The sequence below is a fragment of the Symphalangus syndactylus genome, chromosome 5 (assembly GCF_028878055.3).
Source record: "Symphalangus syndactylus isolate Jambi chromosome 5, NHGRI_mSymSyn1-v2.1_pri, whole genome shotgun sequence".
Taxonomy (NCBI): Eukaryota; Metazoa; Chordata; class Mammalia; order Primates; family Hylobatidae; genus Symphalangus; species Symphalangus syndactylus.
Genome location: NC_072427.2, coordinates 25,849,488 through 25,874,201, shown reverse-complemented (window position 1 = coordinate 25,874,201; position 24,714 = coordinate 25,849,488). Strand labels below are relative to the sequence as shown.

Below are 24,714 nucleotides of genomic sequence, written 5' to 3'. Positions count from 1 at the left end.
GAGAATAGCATGAACCCGGGAGGCGGAGGTTGCAGTGAGCCGAGATTTCGCCACTGCACTCCAGCCTGGGCGACAGAGCAAGCAAGACTCCGTCTCAAAAAAAAAGAATTAACACTAAAAGCAGATGAGGGGGTGGGGGTGAGGCACTTGGAGGAAGAGAAGAAAAAAGGAAACTGTGAAGTCTTACCCTGCTCCCAGTAGACAGGCGCCTCAGACAGCATAGATGGTTGCCTCTCAGATGTGACTTCTTAAGTAAACCAAAGCTGCTTCTGCCAAAAACGCTTCCCTACTGACAGCACCTGTGTCCTAATCCCCACTGTTAAGAATCACACCTCCTGGTCAGGTGCGTTGTCTCACACCTGTAATCCCAGCCCTTTGGGAGGCCGAGGCCATCAGATCACCTGAGGTCAGGAGTTCGAGACCAGCTTGGCCAACATGGTGAAACTCCATCTACTAAAAATACAAAAATTAGCTGGGCGTGGTAGGGGACACCTGTAATCCCAGCTACTCTGGAGGCTGAGGCAGGAGAATTGCTTGAATCCGGGAGGCGGAGGTTGTGGTGAGCCGAGATCGCACCATTGCACTCCAGCCTGGGCAACAAGAGCGAAACTCTGTCTCAAAAAAAAGAATCGCACCTCCTAGGTAAAGCATTAATTAACTAAAGTACCTGGCCAGAATGTACATGGCCCAAGCTCTGGCTTCTTTATGCAATCTATCAACAGCTTCCAGGGAAAGGTAATTTTGCAAGCCCCAGGGGGAATGTTTGTAAGACGAAGGCAAGAGGGCCTGGCGCGGTGGTTCATGCCTGTAATCCCAGCACTTCGGTAGGCCAAGGCGGGCGGATCACAAGGTCAGGAGATCGAGACCATCCTGGCTAACACGGTGAAACCCCGTCTCTACTAAAAATACAAAAAAAAAATTAGCCGGGCATGGTGGGGGCGCCTGTAGTCCCAGCTACTAGGGAGGCTGAGGCAGGAGAATGATGTGAACCCGGGAGACGGAGTTTGCAGTGAGCCGAGATTGCACCACTTTACTCCAGCCTGAGTGACAGAGCAGGACTCCGTCTCAAAAACAAACAAACAAACAAAAATTAAAAAAAATTAAAATTAAAATAAAAAAAAGAGGCAGGGAAGGCCAGGAAGGTCTAGAACAAGGTATAGAGTTCCCATATTGCAATCAGATTTGCTGACCTAAAAATTAGAACACAAGATCTAACAAACTACGTAATTCCTAATCTGTTCATTTTTACAAAAAAAAAAATTTTTTTTAAACACTAGCTCCACATTGAATTATTTACCTAATTTTCTTTGTTCATAATATCCCCGAGTATCTTGCATATTGGGTTGCCATATCCATCAACCCCAAATGGCAAGCCAGAGAGAGAAGGCTGGGGAGGAGGCATCAGTGGAAACTCTAAGCAGCCAGGGGCACTGGAAACTGCAGAAAGCATGGGAAAGAAGGAAGGAAGGAGGGAAGAGGGAAGCCGACCTGAGTCTGCTTCTAGCCTCAGTCTGCTTCTAGCCTGAGTCTGCTTCTCAGTCTAGTCTGCAGTCTAGCCTAGTGACACAGAAAAGGACTTTTCAGTAATGGGCACACCTGAAAGAGTCTACAGTGGGGCAGAAAAGACACCGCCTTCCTGGTCATCATCCCATAATTCATTGCCTGTCTCCTGTGTTGAGCTTTACCCTTTGGCTGAATTTCCAGCCAGACCCAAGAAATTAAGACAAAATGGCATATAGAGAAAAATATATACAATTTATTCATTACATGGGGACAAAATTTCCATAACTCTGGAAGGGCAAGTTACATCTTCAAAGTTGTTTATTTTAAAGTAGAAGTATGTGTTGGCAATTGTTTCCATAAGAGTCAGAAAAATTAGGCCGGTTTCACAATATGGAGTGTCCTTTCTAGTCAACAGTATTGCTTCAGGAAAGAGAGCATTTCACAGATCTTTCCTGTAACTTCTAGAAAAGTCATCCAGCCAGATTTAGGTTCAAACTTCTTTACAAAGCCATTTTCCTATGAGAGAATAAATTTAACATTTTAAAAATCATTGGAGATTAAGTATGCTGGAATAAAAAGCAAAAATATTTTCATTTAAATAGTGCAAATAGTTAATCTTCTACCCCTTCTACCCCTCTTAAGCAGCATCATCTAACAGAAATACAGTGTGACCTACATCTGTAATTTAAATTTTTTTGTAGCCATATTTTACAAAGTAAAAAAATAGATAAAACTAACTTTTAAGATACATTTAGTTATTTTTATTTTAATATGTAATCAGTATAAAATCATTAATGAGATATTCTTTTTTCATAACAAACCTTCGAAATCCAATGAGTATTTAGTACTTAACAGCACATCTTAATTCAGACTAGCCACATTTCACTACCATAGTGGACAGCAAGCACAGCTCTAGAGGATAGAAAGCCTTTTTTTTTTTCTTGTTCTTGTTCAATTGTCCAACACTGATTTCAATGCACTTATATTTGTAATATGAATTATACTGTAAACTGCATTGTATTGAAAATCATGAGAACTCACAGTAAATCCAAATTAAACTAATACCTTTGAAGCTATGAAAAGATTGATAGTTTCTTTTATAATCTACTCTCTGTGATCGGACATAGTTTTAAAAATATAGGATAACTCAATTAACTGGACATTTTATTTAGTTAATTTACAATCTGTAGTCAAATAATCCTCACCGAAAAGTACCTCTGAGGTCATCTAGCCTGAAGCCCTCCCTTATTTTAACAAATGAGGAAATCAATTCCCAGAAAAAAAATCAGTTATCTAAGATTAGCCAACCCCTTGGTGCCTGGACTTGGATTAGAATGCGAACACCCTACTTCTTTCCACTCCATACATTTCCAAACAAGTGCCAAAAGAATTAGAAAATTGTTAAAATAATTTTTTCAAATGGTCATCTGGCAAACATTTACGTCTTCATCTTACAGGTTTCAGAACCTGGGGTTACAAATGCCTGCAAGTAGCTCAGAGCCTAGTGTAACTAATATTGAAATGTAAACCAAGCATAACTCTTTGACAGTTGGGAGAGACTTGAGAGCTCTGCGGTGCCTTGGAATCATTTTATGAGCATCACTGGCAGAGCAGATAAGTACCACCAGCCAGGGGGATTTTCCATTTGAAAGATTGCCTAAGAAAGCCATTTTCTGCCTACGTGTTAAGTGTGCATTGTGCTCTGAGACGTGCTGTCATGCCTTGACAGAGGAAGGAAACTGCCCCTCTCTCTTCTTCCTCTTTCCCTCCTGCCAGTACATACTCATAGTTTCCCATACACTCCCAAGAGGTATCCACTTCATTACTCTCCTTGCTAGAATTTTCATAAACCCCATGTTTCACAAGTACAATGAGGCCCTCTGAAATTACTATTATTATTTTTTTCTGAGATGGAATCTCGCTCTGTTGCCCAGGCTGGAGTGCAGTGGTGCGATCTCGGCTCACCACAGCCTCCACCTCCCGGGTTCAAGCAATTCTCCTGCCTCAGCCTCCTGAGTAGCTGGGACTACAAACGTGCGCCACCATGCCCGGCTAATTTTTGTATTTTCAGTAGAGACCAGGTTTCACTATGTTGGCCAGGCTGGTCTCGAACTCCTGACCTCATGGGATCCACTCACCTCGGCCTCACAAAGTGCTGGGATTACAGGTGTGAGCCACCGCACCCAGCGTGATTTTTATTATTATGACAACAATCATTGTCTATTATTATTGAGCAGTCATAATGTATCATCTTATATACATCAATGTCTAAAGAAAGGACAGTGAACAAAGAAAAAATTGATGAATTCAGCCAGATGGGGATTAAAATTTATTTATTATTATTATTTTTTGAGTCAAAGTCTTGCTCTGCCACCCAGGCTGGAGTGCAATGGCGCGATCTCAGCTCGCTGCAACCTCTGCCTCCTGGGTTCAAGCGATTCTTCTTCCTCTGCCTCAGCCTCCCAAGTAGCTAGGACTACAGGCACATGCCACCAAGCCCAGCTAATTTTTGTATTTTTAGTAGAAACCAGGTTTCACCATGTTGGCCAGGATGGTCTCGATCTCTTGACCTCATGATCCACCCTCCTTGGCCTCCCAAAGTGCTGGGGTTACAGGCATGAGCCACCATGCCCGGCCTAAAATTTTTTTAAACTATGAAAAATTAAAATTAAAAGAACAATAGACTAGGAAAATATTTACATATAGCATGAAAGAGTTCATTCAAATGTAACAGAAAATCCTCAGGCCCTTAATAGTTTAAAGGGGAAAGACCATTAAAGAGAGAAATATAAATCATTAACAAGTATATGGGAAAAACACTAATGGCAGTTGAAAAATGTACTTTTAACACAGTCTTATTGTTTTTTAGACCTATTAAATTCGCTTTGTTATTTTAAGCCTATCAAACCTAAAAATTATTAATAGTACCGCCCACATCGTTAAGTTTGTTGTGACATTGTTCCACTGATATAATACTTTTGGAAAGAAAATTTGTTTTCCAATATGCTAGAGTATTGTAATTATACACACATCTTATGAACCAGTCATTCCACTGTTAGAAATTTATCATGAGGCAGTCTTCTAAAATATTGGAGGGTAGGGGGCGCCAGAAAAGCATACCCATGCTGCACTATTGAAGCATTATATCTAAAAGGGGAAAACTCAAAAAAACCAAATTGTCTAACAACTGGGAATTGGTTAAGCAAATTATGATATAACAAATTAATGGAATATTCTGTAGACATTAGAAATTAACACCTAATGTTAACACGAAATATGTGAGACAGTGTTGAAAATATTTATAATACGTCACACGAAAAAACTCTTGTACGCCCTAATTATAATTGCATACAATGTCCGCATGTGGATATGTTAGGGTAATGGGAGTGATTTTTCTTCCTTTCAAAAATGTTATTTTCAAATATATTTTCTTTAATGATGCTATTTATATCTTAAAACCATTATATAAAAATAAATATACAAATAAGGATTCAATATCCTATCAGTAATGTAGTAGTAAATAAGAATTGTTCAGGCTTTATTATTTCTGGGAATGGTGATAGTTTGTTAAATTCAGGTACCTTGGTTACAAGAAAACCTAAAGCATAAAATAATATACTGTATCAATAGTCCAAAGAAAATCACAACCTCAGAATTTTTAAAGATACAGGCAGCCAAGCCTGTAATCCTAGCACTTCGGGAGGCTGAGATGGGAGGATTGCTTGAGCCCTGGAGGTCGAGGCTGCAGTGAGCCAAGATCACGCCATTGCACTCCAGCCTGGGTGACAGAGCAAGACCCTGTTTAAAAAAAAAAAAAAAAAAAAATACAGGCAAATACCATTATGTTACTCCCACTTCTCTAAATATTATTATTCATTTATTCATTCAGGAAATATTCATTGAGCATTGGCCACATGCCAGGTACCATTTAAAGCACTGGAAACACAGTGGTGAAGAAAGCATACAGGATCCCTGCCCTCACTAAGCTTATATTTTCATGGCAGACACAGACAATAAACAGATAAGCAAACAAATATGCAATGGGATGTCTAGTCATGAAAACTATTATGAAGGCACTAAAGTTGGGTAGGGAGACAGAGAGTGGCAGTGGTACTTTCTCAGTTGGGGTGATCAAGGAAGACTTCTCTGAGGAGGCAAACTTGGAACAGAGGCTTTAGCAAAGGGAAGAAGTAAGCCAGGCAAACTTCTGGCGGAAAATTATTCCAGGCAGAGGGAGCAGCAAGTGCAAAGGCCTTGAGGGTGGAATGTGCTTAGCTTACCCAAGGAGGCTGGAGCTGTGAGAGCTTGGAGGGATTCATAGAAGATGAGATTTGAGAGGCTAGGTCATGTAGGGCTTTGAGGACCCCAGTCAGGATTTTGTGCTTTTGTTCCCAGGGTAAAGGGGCAGCTTGGAGGGTTATGATTAGGCCAAGACATGATCTAATTCAAGTTTTTATTTTATTTTATTTTTTTGAGACAGAGTCTCACTCTGTTACCCAGGCTGGAGTGCAGTGGCACAATCTCCGCTCACTGCAACCTCCGCCTCCTGGGTTCAAGCAATTCTCCTACCTCAGCTTCCCAAGTAGCTGAGATTACAGGCGTGTGCCACCACGCCCAGCTAATGTTTTGTATTTTTAGTAGAGACGGGGTTTCACTGTGTTAGCCAGGATGGTCTCGATCTCCTGACCTCGTGATCTGCCCGCCTTGGCCTCCCAAAGTGCTGGGAATACAGGCGTGAGCCACCGCGCCCGGCCCCTCAAGTTTTAAAAATATCACTGTGGGGGCTATGTGGAAAACAAATTATAGCAGATAAAGGATGGAACCATGGAGTCTGGCAGGAGGCTACTGACAGAGTCAAGTGAGAGAGGAAGGTGGCCTAGATGCACAGGGGACTACAGCATTTCAAAGGGGCAGCCAGGGGGATTTGCTGACAGATGGATGTGGGCTATGAGAGACAGAAGTCCAGGCTGACTCCCCAGCTTAGAGAACTAGCACTCAAGAGAGCTTGACTGAGGGGCCCCTCGGGAGAGGTGCTTTTCTCTAACTCCTGTGTCAGTATCATGCATTTCTGCCTGACTTGAGGATCTTTTATTTTTCACTAAATTATTTTAAAATCTCAAGTAAAAATTCAAAAGAAATAGAAAATTTTACCCCAAAACTTATTTAATCAAAGGATATATATGAATACTGGAGATAGTATCACCTTGCTGCTAGATCTTTATACCTTTTGGAAATGGCTTTGCCAAACTGAACACTTAGTTAATCATCTTATGCCTCTGTGTGCCCATTTATTTGGCCTCAAATTGACCAGACTATTATTTAGAGTAAGAGGATGACAAAGAAAAAAAAAAAAAAAGAAAAAAAAAACCTCTTGGCCTAACTCTATGACCCAACCTTTAAAGTGGTGGTTACTGGGAAAGCACCAACTCTGACTCTACATCCTACTTTCAGAAGGGCAAAGAATTACATATTTAAACTTCCTGGAATTTCCCACATAACCCTCGTAGTTGCATAGTATTTGACAGCTTGGAAAGCACTGTTTTACAAAAAGTGTTTTATAATCCTTTAGCTTTCCTTTAAAGGTAGGTAAGATTGTTTTCATTAAATATTATATATATAATAAATTATCATATGTCATATCACATTATTATATACATTATATAAGGAATCTGAGTCTCAGAGTACCTCAGTAATTTACCCAAGGTTATACCTCTAGTGAGTGAGAAAACCAGAGTTCAAATCTCCAGTTTCGGTGTTGGTTCGTTGACTCATTCCATCAGCAAACATTGTTGTTACCTTCTATGCAATAGGCCCTATGCTAGGCATGAGGTACACAGTGATGCATTAAGTAGACATGATTTCTTCCATGTGGAGCTGAGTGCCAAGCATTCTTTCTACTCCCCCAGCATATGCAGAGGAGAATGCTTCATTGAAGGGGGAGGAAGTAAGAAGATCCACCTGGTTCAAAAGGAAGGGTGATCCCAAGGGAAGAGACACGAGTTTCATCTCATGATCGTACTCATGGTTTTTAAGAACCATCCTTTCCTAATGAATGCTGGAGGCAGCCAAATGGCACTAGCTCTCCTATCAGATCTTGTGAGAGCACATCCTTTCTCAGCACTTCAAATTAGGAGAGGGGACAGGAGGAAATCATGGTAAATGTGGAAGAGGACAAAAAGAGAGATGAGAAGCCACAAACAAAAGAAGGCAGGAAGGCAGGAAGGAAGGGAAGACAACTGATAAAAAGGAGAAATAGAATAACGAAAGAGATTATGAGTCCCATTACTGACAGAGCAGTCTTGTTTCTTCCCATTAGGGGATCTGTTTTACATGGTAAACCACAACCCTAAACTTAAGTATTGAGTACTCATTTTCAGGAATTGTTTCAAGTGCTTTGCATATATTAACTAATTTGATCCTTATACCAGTCCCAGGACATAGGTCGCAATATTTTCCTGTTTTTACAGATGTGGAAACAAGAGTTAGGGAAGTTAAGCAACTTGTACAATTCACACAGGTAGTAAGCACTCAAGCCCAGAAATGAAGCCAGGTCTGTCTGATTCTGAGTTGGTGCTCTGAACATCTATGTTGTGCTCACATACTGATTTTTTTTTTTTTTTTTTTTTTTGAGATAGAGTCACTCTGATGCCCAGACTGGAGTGGCACAATCCTGGCTCACTGCAACCTCTGCCTCCCAGGTTCAAGTGATTCTCCTGCCTTAACCTCCTAAGTAGCTGGGGTTATAAGCACCCGCCACCAGGCCCTGCTAATTTTGTATTTTCAGTAGAGACAGGGCTTTACCATCTTAGCCAGGCTGCTCTTGAACTCCTGACCTCAGGTAATCCACCCACCTCAGCCTCCCACAGTGCTGGGATTACAGGCGTGAGCCACCACACCCGGCACATACCGCATTCTTGATTCAAAGTTTTCATAAAGTCTCTGGTCAATTTTAACATTTAATTAAATTATAGATTGTATGTGCTCACATCTTGATAAAGCTGTAAGTGTCTCCTCTACTCTTACCTCTTCTTGTGGGCCACTGACTCTACCAGCATAGGCATGTGATTATGCCATTTCCCCTGAAATGAATCATTCAAGAGTAAATTCATTCATCTGAGCAGATTTGTCAACATTACTATGAAAAGATGATAACAGTTTTCCATGCCAGTTTGAACTGACTCAAAAAAGCACTGCCTATCGTTGACAGAATCAATGTCTCATCTGAGCTGGGAAAGCAGCACGGAGATTGCTTTGAAATGACATTTTCAAGAGTATTTATTTCATGTCTACAACCTGAACTATTCAGGTGTTTTTTTTTAAAAAAAAAAAAAAGAGCTTGGAAACTTGAGAAAGGCTGAGTGTGTGCATGTGCAGGCAATGTGTTATCTGTATCTACACTCGGGAGAGGTTCATGCGGCCACACTCATGTTTACATCTGTACCACCCTTGAAAGATGAGGGTACTACTAAAAATTCTCAGAGACAATTCCACACCTCTTGCTAACAGTGAGTTCCAGGAGCTCACAAAATTTATTACGGAAAAGTTAAATTTTTAACTAATATTTATTCACTGTCTGTGTGTTCCAAGTATTATGCTAAGGGTTGGAAATACAATCCAAACCCACACAGAGCCTGCAAACTAGTAGAGTATTTCTCTGCAGGCTCATCTGTGGTCCTCTGTGCTAGAGAACGTTTGCCTTCACCTGAAATCTACACAGTGCAGCTGAAATTTCCACCAGTCCTCAAGTATAGCCTCCCACAGCCAACCGGAAGAAAACATGACAAAACATTTCACATGCTTCGCCCAGCCTCAGTCAGGCTCAGTTAGAAAGAACTAAGTTCCAGGAAGAAGGTGATTGAGAAAGGGGAGTAGTTGCAGTAAGCTCTATCATGCAGGAAGGCCTTAAACAAAATGAAAAAGGCATCAAGTAAAAGATCAATAAATTTGATTGCAACAAACTTTTAAACGTTTATAATGACCAAAGACATCATTAGCTTTAAAGGATAATCAGCAAACTAAAAGATATCTGCCACAGTGAGCCGAGATGGTGCCACTGCACTCCAGCCTGGGTGACAGAGCAAGACTCTGTCTCAAAAATAAATAAATAAATAAATAAATAAGATATCTGCCACATACATAAAAATAATTTGGGTGCGTGGCTCACGCCTGTGATCCCATCACTTTGGGAGGCCAAAGTGGGAGGATCACCCGAGGTCAGGAGTTCGAGACCAGCCTGACCAACATGGTGAAACCCTGTCTCTACTAAAAATACAAAATTAGCTGGGTGTGGTAGCGCACGCCTGTAATCCCAGCTACTTGGGAGGCTGAGGCAGGAGAATCGCTTGAAACCAGGAGGCAGAGGTTGCAGTGAGCTGAGATCACACCATTGCACTCCAGCCTGGGCAACAAGAACGAAAACTCTGTCTCAAAAAATTTAAACAATAATAAAAATAATAATTGGTATCCAGAATATTCAAAGAATTCCTACAAATCAATAAGAAAAAGACAAAATAAAAGGAAAATGGGCAAAGGGTGTAAACAGACAATTCCCTACATTTACAAATGATCAGTTAATATATGAAAAGATGCTCAAAATGTAAAAAAAAAAATTAACCTTACTAGAAATCAAGAAAACGAGAATTGAAACAAGATAAACTCTGTATTTTTAGCCCAACAAATTAAGAAAATTATGACGAATTGCAGCAACCTAATGTTAGTCAGCTGGGGTAGGGGGAACCGTGGGATACTCTAACAAGCTGCTGATGGGAGTGTAACTTGGTGGAGCCACTTTGGAAGGCAAGGACCTAACAAATTAAAAAATGTACGTACACCATGACCCAGCATCTACAACCCAACATCCACCCTAGAAAACTACACACACACACAAGGGAAGATTTATGTAAAATGATATTCAGTGAAGCATTGTGTGTGATAGCAAACTCGAAATAACCTCTAGAAATGGCCAGATACTCTAGAGCATTTACATATAACAGAATATGCACAGCACTCTTAATAATACTATTTTAAATAACTCCAGGTAAAAAAATAACTGGCAGCATTAGTATCATGTACTATTTTTACATATACACATGTAAAAATATGTATGCAAAATTTATATGTATACATAAAAAATTTATGTGTATATGTAAAAAAAGTATGTGTTATATGGTATAACATATATGTTATGTAAAACATATACATAAGCATACATATACATTTTACATAAAACTATTTTTACAAAAAATTTTTTACAAAGAAGTATTGTTTATTTTCTATGGATAGATTCAGTAGGCATGTTTTGCATGCAAAATAATTGTTAACAGTGGTTACCTCTTGGGAGAGGTGAAGGCCAGGAATTAGGGGTTGGAGAGAGCATTAATGAACACTTAAGTGCTTTAAAAAAATAATTATTAAGTGTATTGGAATATAAAGGAAACCATATACATCCAGCTGTGTCAGGCTTTTTACCAACATGAGTTTCAACACAGGCCTCTACAGTCTTGGCTTTTTGAGGCACTGATAATAAAGTGAATTTTTATTTGAAAATACTTAAATAAAGGTTCTCGCTGGTCATACAGTACATTATGTTTTAATCAACAAACTTTAACAGCCCAGAATTTATTATTAGTAATAATTTGTTATATATTATATATAATGTAATTTGCTATATATTAGTATATGTTACAATTTGTTATGTATTAGTAAACTGAAAAACACCAATTTGTAAGCGATGAACTAACAAAAATCTACACCTGTCTTTTGCAACCCATAAATACCTAAAATTAACAGCATCTAATGGCAACTTTCTGTACTGATTGTAGAAATTTCTTTACTGTCTGTACTGTCATGACAACCCTAGCAAAAGCTAAGTACTAGATGAGAGTGTGTGCACAGCTGATTGTGAAGCCGCATGAGAGAGGTGCTTTATTAGTCCCCAAACCTCACTACTGTAATTTATACTGTTAGGAATAAAAACTGGAAACACAAGTGCTTTCCAACTATAAAGTTCAAGTTCAAGAATTCATTGGAAATAAGCCAGAAAGTATACTTTTATTTTAAAAATTAAAACAAACCACCCAAGGAAAATAGTATTCTTAGGTGTTTTGTTGTTGTTTTAACTAGCAAGGAAATTCTCAATTTCTATTTCACAGTAAAGAACAATGAAGAATGTTTCCATCACACATACCCAGCCTCCGTTTTGCCTTATCCATTCTCCTGTGTTATTCATTATGAACTCTGCAACAAAATACGAAATCTCCTTGTAAGTATCCACATCCGGGGCAGTTCGCTGTCGCAGAAGTTTCTTGATGAGAATACCTTCAAATGCAAATATGGTTACAATTCTTCCCCAGTTAATGATGCCATCTTCAAACTCCTTTTCCATCACTTGGTTGAATAGCGTTCTGGCAGTGTCTATGGACACAACATTAACATTGTCCAAGCACGGCTTCAGATTCTTTTCCACTTCTTTTTGGACTGAGAACGCAACGTTTTGTAGCACTCTGGACGTTTTGCTTGGACCTGATCCAGGTTGTGGTATCTGTAGGACGTACTGCAGATAGTCCTGAGCTAGCCTGTAAATATATCCAAATTCACAGTCTGTCATCTTCTGCCTGGTGTAGAGCAAAGCCTTGAGCTGGCTCACCTTGAAGCTGTTCAGGCAAGGTGATGAGAATGCTCACTGAGCTTGGCTGAGTTATGACACATGATGATACATGGAGGCTGGTGGAATTTCTGTTTGCATCACTTTATAATATCCTTCCTCCTAGTCACTTTCGTGCGTAGGCTGTGTTTCATGTCATGTATGAAAGAGAAAGTTTAAAATGTGAAAGAGGAAAATGTTTCAGAGAGGCCACTTCCTCATCCTGTGATTAATTCAGCTTTACAAGTCTTAAATGCAGGATGTGGAGAAATTAGAATCCTTGTAGATTGCTGGTGGGAATGTGAAATGGTACAATCCCTGTGAAAATGTTGGCAGTTTCTCAAAAAGTTAAATACAGAATTATCAAAAGACCTAGCGATTCCATTCATAGGTATACACCCAACAGATACTCAAATACTTACATACGAATGTACATGGCAGCACTATTCACAATAGCCAAGAGGTGGACACAACTCAAATGTTCAACAGATGAAAGGATAAATAAATTATGGAACATTATTCATCCCAGAAAAGGAATGAAGAACTGATACATGCTTCAACAGGAATGAAACTCAAAAACATTAGGCTAATAGAAAGAAGCCAAACAGAAAAGGTCATACATTATGTGATTCTATTTCTATGAAATATCCAGATAGTTAAATCCATAGGATAGAAAGCAAATTGGTGGTTGCCAGGGGCTGAGGAGAGGGAGGATTAACTGCTTAATGGGTAGAAGGTTTTCTTTTGTGTGATGAAAATGTTTTGCAAGGCCGGGCGCGTTGGCTCACGCTTGTAATCCTAGCACTTTGGGAGGACAAGGTGGGTGGATTGCCTGAGCTCAGGAGTTCGAGACCAGCCTGGGCAACATGGTGAATCCCCATCTGTACTAAAATACAAAAAATTAGCCGGGCGGGCGGCATGTGCCTGTAATCCCAGCTACTCGGGAGACTGAGGCAGGAGAATTGCTTGAACCCGGGAGACAGAGGTTGCAGTGAGCCAAGATCACGCCACTGCACTCTAGTCTGGGCAACAGAGCGAGACTCTGTCTCCAAAAAAAAAAAAGAAAAGAAAATGTTTTGCAACTAGATAGAGGTGGAAGTTGCACAACACTGTGAAGGTACTAAATGCCACTGAACTGTTCAGTTTAAAATGGTTCTGTGAATTTCAAATTTAAGAAAAGTCTTAAGTGCCATCCACGGGGTAAGCCGGAGTAAAGACAATTTGGCATGGAGACTACAGAACAGCCTGGGTGGCAGAGAACAGGGCCTCTCGAGGTGACTCTCGCAGTACCGCTCTTGATCATTTGTAATTGAGTAAGGATGATACCGAGAGGGAAGAAGAAGATACCCTCTTTGGGCCAGGCACGGTGGCTCACGCCCGTAATCCCAGCACTTTGGGAGGCCGAGGTGAGCGAATCATGAGGTCAGGAGATCGAGACCATCCTGGCTAACATGGTGAAACCCCGTCTCTACTAAAAATACAAAAAATTAGCCAGGCGTAGTGACGGGCACCTGTAGTCCCAGCTACTTGGGAGGCTGAGGCAGGAGAATCCTTTGAACCCAGGAAGCGGAGCTTGCAGTGAGCCGAGATTGTGCCACTGCACTCCAGCCTGGGCAACAGAGTGAGACTCTGTCTCAAAAAAAAAAAGAAAAAGAGAAAGAAAATACCTTCTTTGGTCTTCACCTTCCACCTACTCTAGAATTTCTGATAGAAAACAAAATTCTGCTTTAAGCCTGACTTAATTCACATTTTTAACTAGGGCAAACTATCCGATGTGTGGATTAGAAATTGCAGGACCAGAAAAAGCACTGGACTTACAGTCAGAGGGCCTGGACTCAGTCCCAGCCAAACCTTTCTTTACTCAGTATGTACCCTGGGTCTGTGCTTAATTTGTAAAATGAGGCAATACATGTTGACCTCAGAGGGTTGAGGTTAAGTTCAAAGAGATGACCTATGTAAAGTAAAGCCTCTATCACCATGCCTGGTAAAACGTAGGTGCCTAATCAAAGCTAGTTCCCCACTGTTCTTTTGTGGACTAATGAGGAATTTGGCCTCCCAGTCATCTCTTTACCTAGCAAGGGTATAACTTCATAAGTGAAATGCAAATTTCATTTGATTTAGCTATGGCAGCAATGCTGAGAAAAGGTTTGCAGTGGGTGGAAGAAAAAGGAGATAACTCATGGTCACTGGAGAAATTGAATTCACTTTTTTTTTCCATCCACATATGGAGTGACTTTGAGTCTTTTATCCTGTCTATGACCAGCTGCAAATAGGAAAAATGATTCATATATAACTTGCATTTCTGAACTATCACCATAGGGTTAAGGAGGAAAGGAGAGGTGTTGCTTAGAATGCTCGTTTATAGAGTGGCAGCCATGAAAATGCACCTTTCAGACCTACTACAGTGGTTTAATTGACTAAGGGCCCCAGCCGCAGCCTACAGGGTGTTCCCAGCCAATGACTGAGCAAAGCAGGAACCTTAAGACCGGTTCGTGCAAGTCAACTTCCTTTGATAGGTAACTTGGGTTCAATGACTCCCCATGGGCTTTGTTGAAACTTCCTTCGACTGTACAGTCATGGAAGACTTCCTACCCCATCTTCCTCCTTCTCTCCTTTGCAGAGGTCAGTCCTGCATTGTAGTCTGACAGCTCTGTAGTCTCTTCTGCCTCCCTCCCTCTTTTCCCTCACAGGCATTTACCCCAGTAAATCTGTTAGACATCTAACCCCTCGTGACATTTTCTTGGAGTACCCAGACTGATACAGGACCTGAAGAGCACAAAGGAGCATACAGATATGTTGTCAAGCCACTTCTCCAGGAATTCTCCTGGAAAGTACTCCCGTGCCTCCTGGACTGTGCCCGTTGGCCCACAGGAGCACAAAGCCAAGAGCAGGCTGCTTTACCTCCTCAAATCATCTTTGAGCATCATAAGAACCAGGGAAAGGGTGGGAAGATTGAGTTTTCTCTCCCCCATTACATTTCCTTGGTGCTGAATATTTCTTTAAAAATAACAGAAGCAGCCAGACGCGCTGGCTCATGCCTTTGGGAGGCCAAGGCGGGTGGATCATTTGAGGTCAGGAGTTCAAGACCATCCTGGCCAACATGGTGAAAGCCCATCTTTACTAAAAATACAAAAATTAGCCAGGCAGTAGAGGCACATGCCTGTAATCCCAGCTACTTGGGAGGCTGAGACAGGAGAATTGCTTGAACCCAGGAGGCAGAGGTTGCGGTGAGCGGAGATCGTGCCACTGCACTCCCGTCTGGGCAACAGAGTGAGATCCTGTCCCCTCAAAATAATAATAATAATAATAATAATAATAGAAGCATGTGGTTTTAAAATTGCAATCAAGCATCTTTGGTTGGGTGTGGTGGCTCACGCCTGTAATCCCAGCACTTTGGGAGGCCAAGGTGGGTGGATCACGAGGTCAAGAGATCGAGACCATCCTGGTCAACATGGTGAAACCCTGTTTCTACTAAAAATACAAAAATTAGCTGGGCGTGGTGGCATGAACCTGTAGTCCCAGCTCCTTGGGAGGCTGAGGCAGGACAATCGTTTGAACTCAGGAGGTGGAGGTTGCAGTGAGCTAAGATTGCACCACTGCACTCCAGCCTGGGCAACAGAGCGAAACTCTGTCTCAAAATAAATAAATAAATAAATAAATAATAATTAGCTAGGCATTTCATTTATTCAACAAAGATCAACTACCTGCCTTCACTGGGTCCTGGCTTGGGCAATGGGTGGAGATAGAAAAAAGATAGACCCTTGTTTTTGTTTTTTTGAGATGGAGTTTTGCTCTTGTCGCCCAGGCTGGAGTGCAATGGCACAATCTAGGCTCACCGCAATCTCTGCCTCCCAGGTTCAAGTGATTCTCCTGCCTCAGCCTCCCAAGTAGCTGGGATTACAGGTGCCTGAGACCACTTCTGGCTAATTTTTGTATTTTTAGTAGAGATGGGGTTTCACCATGTTGGCCAGACTGGTCTCAAACTGCTGACCTCAAGTGATCCGCCCCCGTCAGCCTCCCAAAGTGCTGGGATTACAGGCATGAGCCACCACACCCAGCCTAGGGCTTTATATTTCTAATCTTCTGTATACAAAAAGGAGTTGCTTTAAAAATTCTTTGTTTGTTTGTTTTGTTTTATTTTATTTTTTATTATTATTATACTTTAGCTTTTAGGGTGCATGTGCACAATGTGCAGGTTTGTTACATATGTATCCATGTGCCATGTTGTTTTGCTGCACCCATTAACTCGTCATTTAGCATTAGGTATATCTCCTAATGCTGTCCCTCCCCGCTCCCCCCACCCCACAACAGTCCGCGGAGTGTGATGTTCCCCTTCCTGTGTCCATGAGTTCTCATTGTTCAATTCTCACCTATGAGTAAGAACATGCGGTGTTTGGTTTTTTGTCCTTGCGATAGTTTACTGAGAATGATGTTTTCCAGTTTCATCCATGTCCCTACAAAGGACATGAACTCATCATTTTTTGTGGCTGCATAGTATTCCATGGTGTATATGTGCCACATTTTCTTAATCCAGTCTATCGTTGTTGGACATTTGGGTTGGTTCCAAGTCTTTGCTATTGTGAATAGTGCCGCAATAAACATACGTGTGCATGTGTCTTTATAGCAGCATGATTTATAGTCCTTTGGGTATATACCCAGTAATGGGATGGCTGAGTCAAATGGTATTTCTAGTTCTAGATCCCTGAGGAATCGCCACACTGACTTCCACAATGGTTGAACTAGTTTACAGTCCCACCAACAGTGTAAAAGTGTTCCTATTTCTCCACATCCCCTCCAGCACCTGTTGTTTCCTGACTTTTTAATGATGGCCATTCTAACTGGTGTGAGATGGTATCTCACTGTGGTTTTGATTTGCATTTCTCTGATGGCCAGTGATGATGAGCATTTTTTCATGTGTTTTTTGGCTGCATAAATGTCTTCTTTTGAGAAGTGTCTGTTCATGTCCTTTGCCCGCTTTTTGATGGGGTTGTTTGTTTTTTTCTTGTAAATTTGTTTGAGTTCGTTGTAGATTCTGGATATTAGTCCTTTGTCAGATGAGTAGATTGCAAAAATTTTCTCCCATTCTGTAGGTTGCCTGTTCACTCTGATGGTAGTTTCTTTTGCTGTGCAGAAGCTCTTTAGTTTAATGAGATCCCATTTGTCAATTTTGGCTTTTGTTGCCATTGCTTTTGGTGTTTTAGACATGAAGTCCTTGCCCATGCCTATGTCCTGAATGGTAATGCCTAGGTTTTCTTGTAGGATTTTAATGGTTTTAGTTCTAACATTTAAGTCTTTAATCCATCTTGAATTAATTTTTGTATAAGGTGTAAGGAAGGGATCCAGTTTCAGCTTTCTACATATGGCTAGCCAGTTTTCCCAGCACCATTTATTAAATAAGGAATCCTTTCCCCATTTCTTGTTTTTGTCAGGTTTGTCAAAGATCAGATAGTTGTACATATGCGGCATTATTTCTGAGGGCTCTGTTCTGTTCCATTGATCTATGTCTCTGTTGTGGTACCAGTACCATGCTGTTTTGGTTACTGTAGCCTTGTAGTATAGTTTGAAGTCAGGTAGCATGATGCCTCCAGCTTTGTTCTTTTGGATTAGGATTGACTTGGCGATGCGGGCTCTTTTTTGGTTCCATATGAACTTTAAAGTAGTTTTTTCCAATTCTGTGAAGAAAGTCATTGGTAGCTTGATGGGGATGGCATTGAATCTATAAACTACCTTGGGCAGTATGGCCATTTTCACGATATTGATTCTTCCAACCCATGAGCATGGAATGTTCTTCCATTTGTTTGTATCCTCTTTTATTTCATTGAGCAGTGGTTTGTAGTTCTCCTTGAAGAGGTCCTTCACATCCCTTGTAAGTTGGATTCCTAGGTATTTTATTCTCTTTGAAGCAATTGTGGATGGGAGTTCACTCATGATTTGGCTCTCTGTTTGTCTGTGATTGGTGTACAAGAATGCTTGTGATTTTTGTACATTGATTTGGTATCCTGAGACTTTGCTGAAGTTGCTAATCAGCTTAAGGAGATTTTGGGCTGAGACAATGGGGTTTTCTAGATATACAATCATGTCATCTGCAAACAGGGACAATTTGACTTCCTCTTTTCCTAATTGAATACCCTTTATTTCCTTCTCCTGCCTGATTGCTCTGGCCAGAACTTCCAGCACTATGTTGAATAGGAGTGGTGAGAGAGGGCATCCCTGTCTTGTGCCAGTTTTCAAAGGGAATGCTTCCAGTTTTTGCCCATTCAGTATGATATTGGCTGTGGGTTTGTCATAGATAGCTCTTATTATTTTGAGATACATCCCATCGATACCTAATTTATTGAGAGTTTTTAGCATGAAGGGTTGTTGAATTTTGTACATATTGTGGGCCAGGCGCAGTGGCTCACACCTGGTAATCCCAGCACTTTGGGAGGCCGAGGCGGCACTGATAGATCAGCACTGATCTATCACAGGCGGAAAGGGCAGCCAGTTGGGGAGAGGGTGATGATGGAAGATAATTGGTGAAAACTGTTCACACTTAACAAGTACCTAGCCGGGCGCGGTGGCTCATGCCTGTAATCCCAGCACTTTGGGAGGCTGAGGGGGGTGGATCATGTCAGGAGATCGAGACCATCCTGGCCAACATGGTGAAACCCCATCTCTACTAAAAATACAAAAATTAGCTGAGTGTGGTGGCGGGCGCCTGTAGTCTCAGCTACTCAGGAGGCTGAGGCAGGAGAATCACTTGAACCCAGGAGGCAGAGCTTGCAGTGAGCTGAGCTCGTGCCACTGCACTCCAGCCTGGATGACAAGAGCAAGACTCCATCTCAAAAAACAAACAAACAAAAAATAATAATAATTATAATAATAAGTACCTATGGCCCGACCAAGGTTCTCTCTGTGCTTGTTTTGTCCAGAAGTTCTTACTGAAGAAGCGTGAAGTCCTGGCTAGGACTGAGGAAACTACTTGTGTTTGTCATGAGAATAACAACAAGAAGAATATGAACCATCCTAGTAATTAACAATTTCTTCTATTTGTAAGGTGCTTTGGACTTCATTCTTGTGATTCTTATCATATACATAGATGTGAACTACCACCCCATGAATATTCATTGTGCTTACATAAATTGCCACATTTATATACATATGTTCCAGTTATCCATTGCTTTGGTAACAAACTAAGTTCTCAGAACTCAGTGGCTTAAAACAGTAACCATTTATTTTGCTCATGAACCTGAACGTTGGGCATGACTCATTAGGAATTATCGGTCTCTGCTCCAGAATGTCTGGGGTTTAGCAGGAGTGATTCAAACAGCTGGGGCTCGGCTCTCCTTTGACCAGGGAATAGAAGCGATGGGCTGACACCCTAGCCAGGTAAGTCTTGATGGGGAATAAGAGGGAAGAACCCTGAAGTCACCCTGGCTGATGAGTGGCCAGAGGGAATGCAAGCTACAAGACAAGGTTTGTAACCTCAAAAAGAACTACTGAGGTCAACTTCTCCTTTCTCCAAAGTTGGCTGGGCTTTTGGCTGCTTCAGAGGAGGTGACTCAGGGGAATCCCACCCCTGGTGTGCTCTTTAGCTTCTCGAAACTTATCATGGCTACTTCCCTATTCCAAGGCCCCAACCAGAGCAAATTATCTGTAGGGGAGAACGATCTTCAATAGTGACACAATCGTAACACAAAGGGGAGCGGGAAAATATGCACGAGAAGCCACCTGCATGTCCTCCGGTCATCCCCCTTGGTCCCATGGGGCCAAGCCTTGATAGTCAGAACACACAATGAAGGCAAGTCCCCCAGCCCATCAAGAAAAGCCAGAGGCCCAGGGTGACAAGGCTTCGTTCAGTGGGAGCTTGGTTTCTATCTGGGGAGATGAATTTCCAGGAAATCCTACAAGCACGGGATCCATGTCAGCAGGATTTCCCCCCAATTTTCCTGCTATCTTCGGGAACAAGGCTTGAGAGGGTACTGGAAAGAGCGACTAGTTGTGAACCAAGGGAGCTGAGAGGCAGGGAGGGAAGGAAAGAAGTTTCATGAAGCCTGCCTAGTGGGGCAGAATGTTTTGACTGAGGTTGTGGAGAACTCAAAGGAGACGGAGGAGGAAAGAGTGGGGGAAAGGAAGCAAGAGGGGAATTAGAGTTGTGGATGGTCCATATAAGATGGAGTACCTGAGTGCAACTGTCATCACGTCACTAATTTGTCCTTCCTCATCCCCTCCTGCACACCTGTGCATGCAGGTGTATGATCAGAGCAGCCTTGCCTTACCCTCTGGGAATCTGACTTTACTATCCACTGGCCCTTCCAGTAATCAGCTCAGGATCCTCCAAAGGATTCCCACTGCCCATGAAGAGAAGCTCAGATTCCTAAAAGGCTCTCCATGCTCTGACTCAGCCTCCCCAGTCAACCCAATCTCACCCCACTCCAGTCCCCTGCCAGTGCCTGCCCTGACACCGACAGGCACTTCCTTCCCTGGCACCAGCTATGTGTTCTTACTGTTGTCTCTAACTGAAATGGCTCTTCTCTTTCATTCCCCTGTCTTTAAATCTTCTCCATCTCTGAGGCCCAGTCAAATAAAGCCTTCTCTGTTTACCCTGGCCAAGAAAAACCTCTTCGTCTGTGCCCCCAAGAAATTTGTGGCTGTGTAATAGCAGGTCTCACGGTGCATCTTATACTGCAGCCATTGTGCTGTTTTATTCCCTTTGCTGGACTCCAGACTGGCAGCTCTCCTAGGAAGAGGGCTGTCTTACTTCTCTTTGATTCCCTCAGAAGGCATAGTGACTGGACTGCCATATGCTAAGCACATGATAAACACCGACTGGATTCTATTATTATCATTGCTGGTAATGTTGAGTATTCTACAAATGGCCTGTTTCGTAATCAGGGTGAGACTGTAGCTGAAGCTAAATTAGTGTTTCAGTTCATTTTTACTCCACAAAGCAAAAGCAAAATTTACTTTTCTTTCCCTAAATGACATCTGGGGGGAAGTACAAGAGAAAAACCTATTTGAATAGGACTTTTAAGTGATTCGGGCAGAAGGCCTTGGACTTTCCACTGCTCTGAATGGAACAGCAAAATATTCTACATGAACCAAAGAAGCAGAAGTACTCAGTAACAGCAAGCACAGCTGGGCCCCTGGAGGGCAATACTCTGGGAGAGTAAAGGCCTCAGAATGCACCAAAGAGCAAAGTACAGAGAATCCACAGCCACTCACTCAGCCCATTGCTCAGCTAACTTTACTGAGCACCAACTGCATGCAAGGCCCTGCACTGGGCTCCAGGAATACATACACGGGGATGTTGTCTTGCTCACAGGGCAATACAGGTGCCACACGTACTGTCAGAAAATTCACCTACAGAAGGTTAAGTGCCACAATACAAAATGACATGAAGTTCTTCCTAGAGGAGTAAGAGAGGCCTTGCAAAGTAGGCTGACATACAAGCTGGCTCTTATGGGACTAATAGAATGCCGCTGTGCAGACAGCACAGCACTGGTAAATGTGCAGGTGTGAATCATGAACTATGCTTCTAATGAAGCTGAAATGTAGAATCTGGGGCCGTGGATAAGTTGTAAAAGGGGAGCAGAATTCCGGTCTTGGCAGCCTTGTGTACTGGGTCAGAAGTTCAGAATTGACTTTGAAAAGTAACAGGGGCTGGGCACAGTGACTCACACCTGTAATCCCAGCACTTTGGGAGGCTGAGGCCGGTGGATCACGAGGTCAGGAGATCGAGGCCATCCTGGCTAACATGGTGAAACCCCATCTCTACTAAAAATACAAAAAAATTAGCAGGGCTTGGTGGTGGGTGCCTGTAATCCCAGCTGCTTGGGAGGCTGAGGCAGGAGAATGGCGTGAACCCAAGAGGCGAAGGTTGCAGTGAGCCAAGATCGCACCATTGCATTCCAGCCTGGGTAACAAGAGCAAAACTCATCTCAAAAAAAAAAAAAAAAGAAAAAGAAAAGGAACAGGAAATTTTGAAAGGTTTTAAGCAAGAGAGTAACATGGTTAGAGTTAGATCTCCATTTTAGGAAGGTTATTTGGACAATCCCATTTCTTTCTTTCTTTTTTTTTTTTTTTGAGACGGAGTCTCACTCTGTGGCCCAGGCTGGAGTGCAATGGCACAATCTCAGCTCACTGCAACCTCCTCTGCCTCCTGGGTTCAAGCAATTCCCGTGCCTCAGCCTCCTGAGTAGCTGGGACTATAGGCACACACCACCATGCCCAGTTAATTTTTGTATTTTTAGTAGAGACAAGGTTTCGCCATGTTGTCCAGGCTGGTCTTGAACCCCTGACCTCAAGTGATCTGCCCTCCTCTGCCTTCCAAAGTGCTAGAATTATAGGTGTGAGACACCACGCCCAGCCTATTTCTAATGGACTTGTTTCTGGGGAAATTGGAATCAAGAATAGCAGAGATTATTTTGTAAAATCAACTTTATCGAGGTGTAATTTCCAAAAATAAAATCCACTCTCTTTAAATGTACACTTTGATTAGTTTGGGGGGAGGCAGTATTTTGGTTTTTGTTTTGTTTTGTAGCGGCAGGGCTTTGCTATGTTGCCCAGGCTGGTATCAAACTCCTGAACTGAAGGGATCCGCCCACCTCAGCCTCCCAAAGTACTGGGATTACAGATATGAGCCACTGCATCTGACCAGTGACTTTCATAAGTTTTGACAATTGTAAATACAAATGTAAACGTCTCTACCACAATATAACACAATATAAAACATTCCTACCACCCCAAAATGTGCCCTTATGCCCTTATGCTCCTTTGCAGTCAATTTTTTTTTTTTTTTTTTTTTTTTGAGACAGAGTCTCGCTCTGTCTCCTAGGCTGGAGTGCAGTGGTGAAATCTCAGCTCACTGCAACCTCCGCCTCCCAGGTTCAAGTGATTCTCCTGCCTCAGCCCCTCTGCCAAATAGAGTAGTGGGGATTACAGATGTATGCCCCCACACCCGGCTAATTTTTGTATTTTCAGTGCAGACAGGGTTTCACCATGTTGGCTAGGCTGGTCTTGAACTCTGGACCTCAGATGATCCACCCACCTCGGCCTCCCAAAGTGCTGGGATTACAGGCGTGAGCCACCATGCCCAGCCTTGTAGTCAATTTCTTAACCACCCTTGGCCAGAAGCATCCATTGATCTGCTTGCCATCACAATAGATTCATTTTTCCTATCCTAGAATTTCACATAAATTGGCCAGGCATGGTGGCTCATGCCTGTAATCTCAGAACTTTGGGAGGCTGAGGCGGGTGGATTTCTTGGGGTCAGGAGTTCAAGACCAGCTTGGCCAACACAGTGAAACCCGTCTCTACTAAAACTACATGGTGGCGCATGCCTGTAATCCCAGCTACTTGGGAGGCTGAGGCAGGAGAATCCCTGGAACCCGCAGGCAGAGGTTGCAGTGAGCTGAGACTGTGCCCACTGCACTCCAGTCTGGTGACAGAGCGAGACTCTATCTCAAAAAAAAAAAAAAAAAATTCATATAAGTAAAACCAACCAGTATGTACTCTTTTTATGTCTAGCTTCTTTCACTTAGCATGATGATTTTGAGATTCACTGGTGTTACTCAATACATCAGTAGCCTGTTCTTTAAAACTGAGTGAGATATTCCATTGTGTGAATATACCACTATTTGTTTATCCATTTTCCTGTTGATGAACATTTGGGTTGTTTACAACTTTGGCTATTATGAATAAACTGTCTGTGAACATTCACATATAGATGTTTTATTTACACAGCTACTCAATGTTGTAATTATGTCACAAGTATCAGTTGACTGTTGCCACAATAATGCTGCATAATAAACTTCCCCAAAACTCAGCACCATACACCAATAATCATTCAGTATCATGCCCGCCAGTTTGCAGGGTCAGCTGGGGCAATTCTGCGATGAGCTGCAGAGCTACGGGTTAGCTGGGCTGGCTCTGCTCCCCCTGGCTCTCGTCCTATGGGACCGGTGCCCTCCATGGGATGTACTTTTCTCACCGAGGTGGCAGAGGCACAAGCATCCCCAACCACAGAAACTCATTTTAGCCCCCTGCTTGAGCTGCATCTGTTAACACATGCCTTAGATAAAGCAAATCACATGGCCAGTCCTCTAGTGAGAGGGCAGTGAATATTTGCTGAATAATCCAAACTATTACACCAGCTACAAAGGAAGTCCCTCCCTTGGTAAAGAAAAATTAATCTTTACTGATCTGCTATTGTAATGGACATCTATTGCACGCTTCCCTTCTTTTTAGAAACAGTACTTCCCTTTTTACTGAGAAATTTTCCACTCACCAACTCTAATCATAAGGTTTCAATTATAGGTATCAGATTTACCGCAAAACCCTTCACCCCCAGGTCATAGTATCTAACCCCACCAGAGGGCCAATTAGAGCCCCCCCTCAATATTTTTAATTTTAATAACACAGCAATAATAATTCCGTTTCCTCCAGCACGCATGTTCTAGATATGAGGCCCAACAGCTTTAGTGGTTGTGTTTCTGACTTTGGGAAGGAAGTTGGTAAACATGAATGAATTTCGTATGCTGAAAGAGAAGAGATGGCAGGTGGGGAGGGTGTCCTAGTGGTCTTCAGGT

At 42.2% G+C, this 24,714-nt stretch overlaps 1 protein-coding gene across 2 annotated transcripts; it reads right to left on the bottom strand.

Moving 5' to 3' along the window:
• Positions 1–1,736: 1,736 nt before the first annotated feature.
• BCL2A1 (BCL2 related protein A1) lies at positions 1,737–12,311 on the bottom strand. Of its 2 annotated transcripts, none has more exons than XM_055277502.2 (2): positions 11,690–12,257; positions 1,737–2,019 (listed from the first exon to the last, which is right to left on the bottom strand). In XM_055277502.2, the coding sequence occupies exons 1-2, from the start codon at positions 12,107–12,109 to the stop codon at positions 1,912–1,914; spliced, it is 528 nt and encodes a 175-aa protein (XP_055133477.1). In that variant the 5' UTR covers positions 12,110–12,257; the 3' UTR covers positions 1,737–1,911. The 2 variants fall into 2 exon arrangements, with proteins under 2 accessions (XP_055133477.1, XP_055133478.1); XM_055277503.2 differs by lacking the exon at positions 1,737–2,019 and adding an exon at positions 2,031–8,582 and having other exon boundaries at positions 11,690–12,311.
• Positions 12,312–24,714: the final 12,403 nt, after the last annotated feature.